This window comes from Salvia hispanica, unplaced genomic scaffold (assembly GCF_023119035.1).
Source record: "Salvia hispanica cultivar TCC Black 2014 unplaced genomic scaffold, UniMelb_Shisp_WGS_1.0 HiC_scaffold_391, whole genome shotgun sequence".
NCBI lineage: Eukaryota > Viridiplantae > Streptophyta > Magnoliopsida > Lamiales > Lamiaceae > Salvia > Salvia hispanica.
The window spans coordinates 45363-58752 of NW_025952126.1; the positions used below are offsets into that span (position 1 = coordinate 45363).

General features: G+C 35.6%; 1 protein-coding gene across 1 annotated transcript; it reads left to right on the forward strand.

Annotated features, from left to right (window-relative positions):
* Positions 1–2344: 2344 nt before the first annotated feature.
* Positions 2345–8303, forward strand: LOC125199134. Its single transcript, XM_048097267.1, has 9 exons — positions 2345–2463; positions 2800–2870; positions 3267–3355; positions 3454–3538; positions 3672–3741; positions 3855–3930; positions 4533–4602; positions 8113–8158; positions 8252–8303. The coding sequence occupies exons 1-9, from the start codon at positions 2345–2347 to the stop codon at positions 8301–8303; spliced, it is 678 nt and encodes a 225-aa protein (XP_047953224.1).
* Positions 8304–13390: the final 5087 nt, after the last annotated feature.

Genomic DNA, 13390 nt, shown 5'->3' on the forward strand with positions numbered 1-13390 from the left:
GATAAAAATATCAAAAATCAAAATCCAAATTTATCCAAAACACTAAAAGTAGATTGTGAAATCATAAAGACAAAACTTACTTTTAATCTTTCATTCTCACATTTCATCATGAACCATAAGTCCCCTTTTTTGTGTAATCCTGATTGGGCTGCCGAATTGCATGATACTAATAGGGGATCAAGATATCATGTTTTTTCCCCCAAGTTTTTGGACTTGTATATTTTTTTTTCCGATTTCAGTTTACCAAAGTGCGTGTATGGGGCCCCCAAGGGGTAGACTTCGAAAATTTTCCCATCTAGCTTTTTTCCCTTGATTCATTTGTTAAAAAACAACTCAGAAATCCATCTCAATAGCCCAAGTGATATATTTTGTTTTTTTTTGCTTGTGAATCAGGCCATCACAACAATTAAAAAAACAAAAAAAAAGATATTGGAATGATAGAATCACAAGTTGGGGAAAACATGAAAAATATCCACCCCCAAATTTTAAAATTTTCCCCATACAAATTCAATCCCAATTCCTCAAAATTTAAATTTTAACTAAATTTATTCTATGAATTTTCCCAATAAATAACAATAGCTAAGAGAGTTTTTTTTGAATAAAAATAGGAAACAAGGAATTAAAAGAATAAAATCCTCAAGAGCTTTTATGAACGAAAGGCCAGAAAAAATACACTTTCATGGAGTTTTCAACCGAAGGTGATCAAGAGGAAGAAAAACGGAGATGGCTTGTAACACAATCTATGAACAAAAAATTAGATTTGAAAAAATGGATAATTGAAAAAATTTGGGAAACAAAAACAAGCACAAACACGGTAAGAATAACAAATTTTTTATGACTAATAAACGTGATCGATTGTTGTTAGATGAAGAAACTCTCCAAAGAGGGGGGGGTTTGTCCGGAGGAGAGGGGGGGGGGAGAGAGGAACAGAATTTTGTTTGACCCCTTTTTGTTTTACCCCGGGTTTGGATCCCGCTTTTTTACTTTGACCCGGAATTGAGATGTTGGATTTGGAATTCTTATTTAAAATTTTGGAATTAAAATTATGGAATTCAAAATTTTGGAATTACAATTCAATTCCAAAACTAATATTTTCTAATACCAAACAACAAATTTGGAATTCAAGCCCCAATTCCAATTCCATGAGTTAAATTGGTCCCAAACGACTAAATGTAAAAGTTTTGCTAGCACATACAAGTGCTCGCAACGAAGAAGTGACTAGTTGGGTTTAAATTTAAAGCTAGCATTTGGTGCTCACAATTTTTGCTAGCATTTGTGCGTGTACTCGCAAATTTCTAGCACATTTACTCCCACTCGCAAAGTTCTAGCTCTTTTACTCCCACCCCAAAATAGTCGACGGAAAATGATTATTTTTCCCTTTTTACATGAAAAAACATTTGCTAGCACATCTAGTGCAGCAACAAAAGAAATTTGACTAGTTGGTAAATTTGCTAGAATTAGGTGCTCACAATTTTTACCATACCGATTGCTAGAAATACCATTTCAATATTTGAAAAATGATTTTTTTTCCATATAGCTCGCAAATGTGCTAGAAAATATTTGAATTTTGCGACCTACCTTTTGCTAGCAAATATTTGGTAGCAACCATCGCTTTTTTGTAGTGATAGAATCATAAGAAGATTTTTTTAAAAAATGAGCGTCACATTTAATATTATTGCATTGACTAAATTTGTAGTTATTTCTTTCAGTTAAATTCACAAATAGATCTATCATTACTCCCTCTTGCCCCTTAAATTTTATCGCATTTTTTTTTTTTCATTCGTCCTAAATTTGTATTTATTTTATTTTTTTTTTTTGTAGTGAACATATCCGCTTCATCAAATAGAACCTTCAATTTCTTAATTTTTTATTCACTTTTTAAATTTTTATTTCTAAAAATTCTGTCAATAAAAAAGTGCGACAAAATTTAAAGAAAAGGAGTACTATGTTTCACATGAATAAACATATTCACAGGGGGGCTAAAAAGGGGAAACTATACTTTCGATAATTTTGTAGTAGTATGAATTATTCAGACGAAATGGATCTCAAAAATTTTAATTCTATTGAGTGTGGAATCTAACAACGGGATATCAAATGACAAAAGTACCCAAGTACGAAAAACCATTGACAAATTGGGGCATTACGCATCAATCCCCAAAACGGCCCAAACTAAAATCAAAAGCGACATTCCCAAACAATGCAAAAGCGACATTCGGCTGAAAATCCAAACTCATCCTTAGCTGTTTGCGTTGATGTCTGAATCAGCCGTTGCTATGCATAGATTGTATACAAAAATTGACTCACTGTAATTGTGTGCGCGCGCGCTTTGGTGCTTATTTGGGAGATGATGAACTGGACGAGAGTTTTCAAGTCTTTTCAAGTGGCGATAGCTCATGGCTTGCTTTTCTCCTTCTCTGTCATTCTCTCTCTCAAGCTCGATCATGCTGTCAACTACTCTTGGTGGTATGTTTCTTCTTCTTCTTCTTTGTCCGTCTTTGTGTATTTTGGTGTTAATTATCTCTGTTTGCTTTTTGACTGAAAATGATACTTTGAGCTGTGAGGAGTTTTATTGGTGTAATTAGATGGCTAGAGAATTAGGAATTATGCTCTATTTGTATGATATTTGGTTTTTGGGTTATGATTTGTTAAATTGGTGCAGGAGTTGCATCTACATTAGGAATTTTGTATATTACTATCTTAATTAGAATAAAGGTTCAAACTTTGGAGGTAGTTTGGGAATGCGGCAACAAGGATTGTATTTTGAATTGTAAGATTATTAAGCTAATATGCTGTAATAAGTTTTCTCAACATTGTGCCTATAACTTTTGTGAGTGATTTGTATGAAGATGGAAATGCGAATGCTCCCAGTTGTGAGTAACCTTGTTTAGAGGTAGAGTCGTAAGAGGAGGGTTTTTTTTAGCTAGAGAAAGTTCACCCTAAAATTTATGAAAAGTGATGGAATATAAATATCCCTTGTTGCATTTCTAAATGTGGCTGTTGTGTGAAAGAACTTGAGGCCGTTGGGTGATGAAGAATCCTTTTAGGCAATTGAGAGCGTATTTCTTTTGTTTCATTTTCTTTTTTCTTCGTTGCTTAATGAGTAGAACACCTGAGCTCTCCACTTGAGCAAGACACCATTTTTCTGTGTGTCCTAGTGTATTATTTTACATTTTAGTTAATATTGTAGACTCTGTCCACTAATAATGTGTTAAGCCTTATGCTTCTATAATATTTAGGTTGGTTCTGTATTTGTGCAATTTTTGTAGGTTGGTTTTTCTCCTATCTGGTTATTTCATGCAGTCGTAGCAAGAGGAAGATTCTCTTACCTGCCCCTTCTATGCCTCATGGCCGACATGTATGATGAATATACTGAACTGCTCTGATATCTCCCTTGATATTTTCCTCCAACTTCACTGATCCCTCTTTATTATTACTTGAACACTTTACGGACAGTGGGCGCCTTTTCATGCCATTGTGGCGGCTCCGTTGCTTATTGCTTTCGAACTTCTCCTCTGTGTACATCTTGAGAAAAGATATGGTAAGCTTTTTTGTTGCTTATACAATGTCAGCTAAAATCTTCAGTTTTACTCAGATACTATCTCAATGCTCTTTAGGAAAGTTCACAAGTTTATTATGAACTCATCCTGTTTCTATAATGTGATAAATAACAGCTGTAAATTTGAAGATTGTGTTTCTGCCTCTGCTAGCTCTAGAGGCTGCAATTTTGGTTGATAACATTAGGTAATACTTCCAATCCTAGTATAGATGGTGGTGTTTTAAATTTTTTTATTCGGTCCTTGCCTTTTTGTTCAAAGAGTGTATATTGAGTCCTTATTGTGTGTTCTGCTGCTCAGGATGTGTAGGGCCCTTATGCCTGCAGATGATGATGTTGATAGTATGAGTGATGAAGCTGTTTGGGAGACTCTCCCAGTAAGTTATTAGTAAAACATCTGTTAGAATATGCTTTTGAATCGACATTGTCTGTGCTTTTTGACTAGCATGAAAAAACATTCTGCAATGGAGGGTACATGTTCTTTTTTTTTCTCTGGGAAAGGTGGGTAGAGAAAAAATATTGAATTGCTAAAGGAATACATTTACACATCATGCTGTTCAAAGTTATCCCTTTGGAGGATTTAAGGAATAGACTAAAGCAATTCTACTCCCTCCGTCCTAAATGTTGTCCATGTTTGATTCAGCACGGGTTTCAAGAAATGTGAAGAAAAATGTGTGGAAAAAGTTAGTGGAATGTAGGCCCCACATTTATATATTAGTTTTATAATAGAATGTGAGTGTAATGAGTTGGTGGAAAGTAGGATCCATTTACCAAAAATGGAAAAAAGCAAAGTGGACAATATTTCATGGACGGACCGAAATGGCAAAACTGGACAACATTTCACGGACGGAGGGATATTAATTTGCCAAGAAGAGTATTTGATTTTGATTGTGGATCTGATACTAATTTCCACTATTATCTATGGCTAGTTACACTGAAGTATATTTATAACGGTTTAAATCTGTTTTTTTGTCTTAAGCACTTTTGGATTTCCATCTCAATGGTCTTCTTCATTGCTGCGACAACATTTACACTTCTGAAACTATGTGGTAAGTTCAGCTCACTCACCACTAAGAAATCTCATTGATTATGTTCTGTAATAAGATATCCATTTTAGGAACAATTAAGGCATCTCCTTATGTTGCAGAAAATGGTAGAGAAAATATGATTGAAATAAAAGACAACTCCTTCTAAAGAAGGCCCTCTTTCCTTCACAAAAAGCCCCGACAATTCCGTTCAATATAATACTCAAAAGTAGTCCCCTTCGACATCCAAGAACATATATTTATATTTATAGAAAGAAGATAATTGCAAAATGTGCTACATAATATTAACTAGCCATAACTTTATTCAAGCTCCACTATCCATAACCGATATCCACTACTTGTAGCCAAAGTAATCGGCATCCACTATTTCTCCACTTTGGTTCCATCATTCAATGTTCCCCTTCAAATAAAGGATGCCTGCATTAATGCTTATCAATAGCACCGCCGTCAAAATAGTCCTGTCCTCAAGGCTGGATGTCAAAGCCTAAACACTTTGCTTGGATCGGTGGAGGCTTCTACTTAGGTTTATGGACATGAGTAAGAAATAAGAACCTGAAGACACCCAAGAATATGAAGGACGAAAAGAGCATAAACCTCAACTGTCTGCAACCTTTAAAAATCTTGGTGGTAACTTTGAGATTCAGAAAAACAAGGTAGCTGGAGTATGCATACATTGTTGTGGCAGTGACAGGGGCTGGAGTGTCCAGCCAATGATGGACTGGAAACAACAGCCACTCTTGTTGGAGCGAGAACTGACGACAAAGGGAATTAACATTGGTAACGAAAGGGGATGGAGTGTCTGACCGTCAGCCGATGATGGACTAGAAACAACAGCCACTCTTGTTGGAGCGAGAACTGATGCCAAAAGGGAATTATAACATCGGTAACAATTTCAAGGGATAGAAACGGACACAATTGTTGACTCAACAAAAGCATCAGGTGCTGCCATGTAAACAAGAGGTGGGGACAAGGGTGTTTTTGCAAGAATGGCTTGTGGCTGAGGTCGGGAAGGAACCACAGAGTTGGACAAATGTCGTGAGGGGCATGAAGCACAAGGTCCTTGATACGGAGTGAAAGGCGGGAGAACCGTATACTCTTGATAATATGTCTGCATAAGTAGTACATTGCACAACGACTATCATGTGTTTGCAAAATATAATGAGAATGGAAATAAGATTATAATGGATAACCACTACTTTTTCTCTTCCTCTCTCCTACTTTACCCATTTTTTCTCTTCCTCTCTCTTATTTTATTAATTTTTGCATTAAAACCTGTGCCGTTTCTAAAGTTCCTATATTTAGGAAATGGAGGGAGTAGTATTAATTAATGTATGAGAATGTAACTGATGTTCAAGGAGACTTTCCATGATTAGGTAACCACCAAATGCATATCAATTGCACCGTTATCAAAACAGACTTGTCCTCAAGGCTGAGATTGAACCTAAACACATTGTGTTGTCTCGAGGAGAGCTCATACTCATGCTTGTGGACTTGAGGAAACCATGACAATCACAAAGGAACCAATGTTGCACCATCGACTGAGAAAGTTTGACAACAATCATTTTTCTAGCCTTTTCCCTAAATGGAGTGTATCCAGACATCACATCATATATAGGAGTTCCAGCTGACAACCAATCAACCATGCTAGAATGGCCAGCCAAAGCTATGTATGCTTTATTACCAACCATTAAACGTGATGCTCTTAATTGGTGAAGCCATGAAGATGGGTGGCTGGTGAACTTGTTGTTTCCTGTGGCGTTGCATTTATCTCTGGAAGGAATGGTTAAGCCATTGTCGGTGGGATAGTTGAGCGTTGATGTGGCGGATGCTCACTGCAAGCATGACTCTGTGGCGTGGAAGGAGTTTATATTTGATGAGAAATCACCACAGGCGTTGTTGTTGGCACCAAAGGAAGAGGCTGAATGCCTGAACTAAACCCAAAGGGTTGGCTGATGTTTCTGGGAATGAAGCGGAGGGCTGGACTGCAGCAAAGATGTTGGCGCCACGTCGTGAGATAGTAGGTTTGCACAGGGACACTCCGCCTTGTCGATTGGACTCTCAATGGGCAAGGGCAGTGGTGGAATACTGAACCCGGGCATAAAGGCCCTGCAGCATGTGTTCGGGGATTTCCTGCATCGACCAGAGGATTGCACACTCATCTGTGGATGGAAGCTTAGCTGCCTTCTCCTATCTGACAGTTTTGCCTTCTGACATTCCACGCTCACCTCACCATTTGATATGTAGTGAAAGGTGGGTGGACCATATCTCTTGATAATATGTGGCATAGGTAGCATGTCGCACAACATCAACGATAAATTTCCCTAAAGATAATGAGAATGGAAATAAGATTGAAATAGATAACTCTTCTCTACAAGAAAGCCTTGACCAAAATGTCATTACAATTATTTCATTATGATATCAAAACGAATCTCAACGAACCATTATATAGAGCCCTTGTAGAGAGATTCCTAATAAGAATCTAATGGTAATAACTAATGATCCATCCGTCCCATAAAAGTAGACCCTTTTTTGCCATTTTTGTCCGTCACATAAAAATGGCAACTTCTATTTTAGGGAAAAATTCACTCTAATGGGGTAGGGTTCCATTCTCCACTACGATACTCCGATTGTGTACTCCAATCGGGGTAGGGTTCCATTCTCCAATGACTTTTCTTTCTATGTATATTACTTTACCAATTGTGTATTAAAGTCCGTGTCATTTCAAAAGTACTTTATTTTTATGGACGGGGGGATTATTGTATCAGTTCGGTGCTACTTCTACTGGAATTGGGGATTGTTTTCCCCGGCTGCCACAATCTGAGCTATCAAACTCTCAGAGGATGAACCCTCACCCCCCGTAGTGGTCAAGAGTGTGATACTATTTTTTTAAATTTAAATCCTGTTGTAGGCCTTCATAGCATTCATGCCATCGTTTTGCTCTGCCATGTAGGACTCCATAGCATCAATATCATTTTGCTCTTCCATCGTTTTGCTAACGCCTTGACACGAATCTAAGTTTCGTGTCAGTACCATTTCTATCTATGTTCCTCCCACTAATTTATGGATAAGAAGCGAATGGATGTTTGTTGAACTTTGTGCTTGAAAAGGGAAAACCGTCTTTCCTTCTCGAAAAGCCTCGACAATTTCTTTTAATACTATACTTAAAACTCCTTAAAGGAAGGCCATCTTTTCTTCACGAAAAAGCCTTAGCAATGTCATCCAATACAATACTCATAAGTAGTCATTCAATATTAAGTACATCTATTTGTAATTCTAGAGATAAAGCTATAACTTTATTCAAGTTCCACTATCCATAATGATATCACTACTTGTAAGTTGTAACCCGAACTTCAGCTCCATAACCCCATTGCTCCACATCTTAAAAAGGCTGCCTGAATTAATGTGTATCAGAAACCATAAGAGATGAAAAATTCTTTATTTTTTTTTACTTGTGAAACATTTATCATTATTTGTAAGTTGTACTCATCTTCTTCTTCGTGGGATGATATGCAGGTAATGTAGTTGGTCTTGGTTGGTGGGATCTGTTCATAAATTATGGGAAATGAATATCCCTGCTTCATTTATCATATTGACTGCCCTACCCCTTTGCATGCTATAACAGTTATTTTTTTTTGTTCTTTGTTTCCCTCAGGGTTGCAGAGTGCTTCGCATTCCTTATTTGTACTAAGTGGTACAATCCTTAAAATTCAAAGGGCGTTCACATCTTACAGCAGCAGCAGCAGCTTCATCATCATCAAATATCAGATTTTTTACCTGGAAAACGGTGTATTAGTACCACCCGATGAAGACAATCTGAAAACAGAATGTGCAGTTTGCAAGACATTGGTGGGCATATCATAAAAATTCCATTGTTTGGGTTTCCAAGTTATCTCTTCATGTACTTGGGGGGAAAGTCGGATTGTCATGGGGGACGTTTGATTTCTTTTGAGTTAAATCTCATTCACTAATTTTTTTGGGGGCCCCCTTTGTTAGAAGTACCCGATTCGCTTTTTTTTTCCCCTCTTCTGTTGCTGAAAGGGAGTTGGATTTTTTGTTCGCCATATATAGATTCTTTGAGAAAATCTCCGTCTTACTTAATGATGAAGCTGAAACTGGAAGCAGCTTTAGATTACCTTCTAGTGCTTATGACTATATGGGGTTTCTGGCGTGGATCAAAGGGAATGCCTCTTAAATCGTTAAAAATTCTAAATTTTCTCCAAATCTTTCTTTGTTGTCATCTTTATTGGGTTTTCTCGATTTGGTTCCCGGGGGGTTTGGGAATTGAATGAAGGGGAAAAAGTGAAAAACAAGCTCGATTATATTCTTCATGGGCTTCAGGGGGAATTTACTTCACTGAAAGCTTCATGTTCTTCTATAGCAGAATTTGACATTTAATTTTTTTTGCATATTGATCTCCCCGCAACATCTCATAGAATTTTCCTTGGTTTCCCAACGGGCAAAACGTTTCGCCTAAAAACTGTCAAGAAGATCCAAGTCTGAACTTGCTAAAAGGGGATCTTCTATGCATATTGATTTTGTTTGAAATATGAAGAATTTTCGTTTTGTTAAAAAATTTTTTTTCTATATGCATTTTTTATTCAATATACTTCATTGTGTGTTGCTACATTTTTTCATCAGATAGGGGGGCTTCAATCAGCACTCATTTCACAAACAGAAATCACAAATATCAGCCCGGAAGGTTTGACAGACTTTTTTTAAAAGTGAGTCTAACTTCTATTAGATCTCATGTGGGGAGTAAAAAACTATCATCTTTTCATGGATTATTTTATTTGATTCACGAGGTCTCATATTTCTGGGAAGCCTGAAATTTTAAACTTGATTTTAAGAACATTAGTTTTCCCTCTGAAAAATCACTTGAATTTCTTTCCAAAATTCTTATTATTGAAATTCTGTTATCTTGGAAAACCCCCATTTCTTTTTATCTCCAGGAAAAAAACCTTTGCCCAGTTTGCTTTGATGAGCAAATAAACGTAGTCCTGCTCCCTTGCAGGCATTATGCTCTTTGCAGGTATCACTGTTTTCCTATCAATCCATTCTCTTCTTTGCCTTATTTGTCGGAAAACCTAAAAAGCATGAAAAGAAGAAGCGTTGTCATGAGAATGTTCGTCTCTCTCTCTTCATGTTATCTTTAATAATTCTGATCATGGCTTGATCCTTATATGCAGCATAACTTTGAATGATTTTGTTCTTCTTTGACTCCTGAATATATTTGTTTTCGAGCTGAATGAAGTGTAGTAAATGAATGCGATATAAAATGGGGTCGTTGGTTTGAAGCCTCTTGAATATATATTTAAGCCGAAGCAACAGTTCTAATCTTGAATCGCATCTTCTCACAGTAGTAGCCCTTCTAAAAATGTGTTGTTGAAATCGAAGACAACTGGTTCAAGTACATGAACCTGGAGAGAGTGTTACAGATCATTAAGGTTGTGTTCAACCATGAGAGGTAGAGAAGGGGCAGCTGGGCCTATGAAGAAAACTAATTTTGGGTTGAGGGGACGTGGCATATTTAGGTCTACCTGAACTAGATAGGAGGCTTTGAAATCTTGGTTCTAGAACATGAAAATGGGCCATCTTTGTGTCTCAAAATAGCTTTCTAAAACTAGAGCTGCCAACTTTTTTGTTGCATTTTCGACATCGAGGGTCTCCACAACCTGCGCATTTTACACTGGTGGGCAAATTGTGTACAAAATTATCTAATCTCAATTGATTATGACAACACGGTGATTGTTGAGATATGTTGAACATTATAATTTATGTAGGTTTACTTTTTTTTCTTTTTTTAATGTGAAAATGGAGTTGTTGAGCATCCTAATTAAACATCTAGAACTTGAAGTAGTCAAACAATAACTCAAATTGAACTCTGACATATGAAGAGTCTACATTTTGTAGAAGTTTCAGAATTTTAATTATTGCAAGAAAAATATACTACTACAAAATAGGAATTTTGATGCTATTTTAGCATATAATTTTGAAATGATGAGAATTCAATTTGTACTCATATGTAAGGAAAGGCGAACAAATTAATGGCTTCTTGTTGAGATCAAAGGCCAAAAAAAGGCAGCGAATCAAGAAACAGATTATGTTGTCAAAACAAGATCTTACTTAACTGCCAATCATGGACGTGACGAAATCACAAATTATTCCACCATCATTTGTTTGTTTCCAAACGCTTAAACTTAATTAAGTAGAGTTGGTAATGCTGTTTAGGCATTAAGTCATCTTGACATGGGCGTGTCAGTTGGCAACTACTTCCATCATCATCTCATGAAAATCTTTATATATTACTCCCTCCGTCCCCCATTAGCAGTCACAGTTTGACCGGACACGGGTTTTAAGAAATGTAAAGAAAAGTTGGTTGAAAAAGTTAGTGGAATGTGGGACCCACTTTTGTATATTGATTTTATAATAAAATGTGAGTGGAGTGAGTTAGTGGAATGTGGGACCTACTACCATATATGGTAAAAGTGAAGTGTGACTCTTAATCGGGGATGGAGGGAGTAACACTCATCCCCAAATAAATACTAAATAAAAGCAGATTGAAATAAACGGAGGGTTGGTGCTATAGAGGGAGTTATAAAGAGTTAAAAACATACCTCCACAAAAGGCATAATATTTGTAGCAATAATTGTACAAGTGAATAATAATGTGAGTGTGAAAGTGGCACTCAAGTTGTGAAACCATCCAAATTAAAATTTCGAAACTACATAGGTGCTAGACCGGTCCTCTAAATGGGCTTGGGGATAGGTGTAAAATTGTCTTGTTTTAGTGGGAAATATTGACTACAGTCTACATGTATATCCAAGGCCATGTTTGGTATGATGGAATGGGGGAATGGAATAGCATTCCTACCTCCATTCCATTCCTTTGTTTGGTAAATTTTTTTCATTCCACATGGAAATATTCCATCCATTTCATTTTCCTTTCTTCTTATTTTAAAATTTAACAAAATTATATACATATTATTAATATTATATTTAAATTTAATATCATCTCAATTTTAGCATAAATTAAAATTTTAAAATTTTTAATAATTGAAAAAAAAAAACACACACACACACACACACAAATACACACAGCACACACAACACACATAGCAAAACACACACACACACACCAACTCACACACAACACACACACAGCAACACACAACAACACATACACACACACACAACACACACACGCAGAAACACACACAGCACACAACAACACACACAGAGCAACAAATACGCACACACCACCACATATACACACACGCATCAACATATACATACACCACATATGCACACACTCATTTACGTGTATCGTACAAATTTATATAATCCAAAATATTGACAAAAATATTTTTGAATAAATATTTTTTTATAGAATCAATATATTAATTATTCATATTTCATTCCATTCCATTAATATATTATTTTGTAGTTACCAAGCATATGAATGAAATCAATCAAGGAATAACAATTTCATTCCATTTGTAAACTTTACATTCACCAAGCACAAGAATGGAATGGAATTGTCATTTCATTCTCACCTCCATTCCATTCTCATCTCCATTCCATTCCCTCCTCATTCCATTCCATCATACCAAGCATGGCCTAAGAGTTTTGGATTTTTAAATTGGCTAAGAATGTGACATCTCAATCATTTGAGGAAACAACTAGTATTTCATCTCAATAGGATATAATAGTAGTACATATCATAAACAACTACTATTTCATCTTAATAGGATATAATAGTACATAAACAACTAGCTTTATAATTAATCAACTAATTTACATATATATGAAATTGACCATAACCTATCTTTAATTTTTATGGTAAAAAAAGAGAGTAAAAGTGAGAAAAGGAAGGATTATGATTGGGAGGGGAGAAGATAAGAAGTGCACGTGGGGTGACAAAAAAAATGCCGGGTGAATTTTGGCTTTATTTTGATATGCTTAGATGGATCACTATTTTGTGGCCGACACCAATATTTTCTTTCAAAACCATCACTCTCCCGTCCCATCTTTTTTTTTCTTTTTTTTTAAGGGTTTGATATAGGAAATAGGAGTACTATATTTTAGACTTTTAGTTAATACGATGTCTAAGAAAAAGATAGTTCAATTAAAGAATTAGACATTAAAAGACAGATTAGTGAAACGTGGATGTAATTTGCAGTTTTGAATATGTTCTTCTAGAATCTACGATACAAATCAAATATTCTTGATTAATATTGTAACTTACTTTTTTTAAATAAGAAAATTATTATTATGGATTGGGTGCAAAATTGAGCAGCCCCACAAAACGAGTTTCATAGCTGACCAAACTCTAGCTATTCGATATTACGCCTCTGTTCAATGTTTTGATCAACTTTTTGTTTTTATCACTATTTAATTTTGTAATTTTATAGGCTACATATACAATTTATTTGTTAGTATTGATAAAATAATAAAACGAAAGTTTTAAAATCACATAAGTGAATCGGATTTGTTTGTCGTGGACAAGAATCAAGGTAAGGTTAGTTTAAGCAACTATCATAAGAAGTTTTATGTTTCTGATATCATTCAATAATAAGAAACGGACAAAACCTAAAATAAATCAGCCAAACCTGATAACGATTTTTATTATAATTAATAGTTAATCAAGTGGTTGATTAGCATGCCTTTGTTGCTATAGGCACCCAACAAAAAAAAAGACGAATAAAGCATGATTAATTTCGTATCTAGAAGATTTAATTAGCACGCTTTTTTTACGTGCTTATTGGAGTGGATGACTGCGAAAAAAGTTAGCA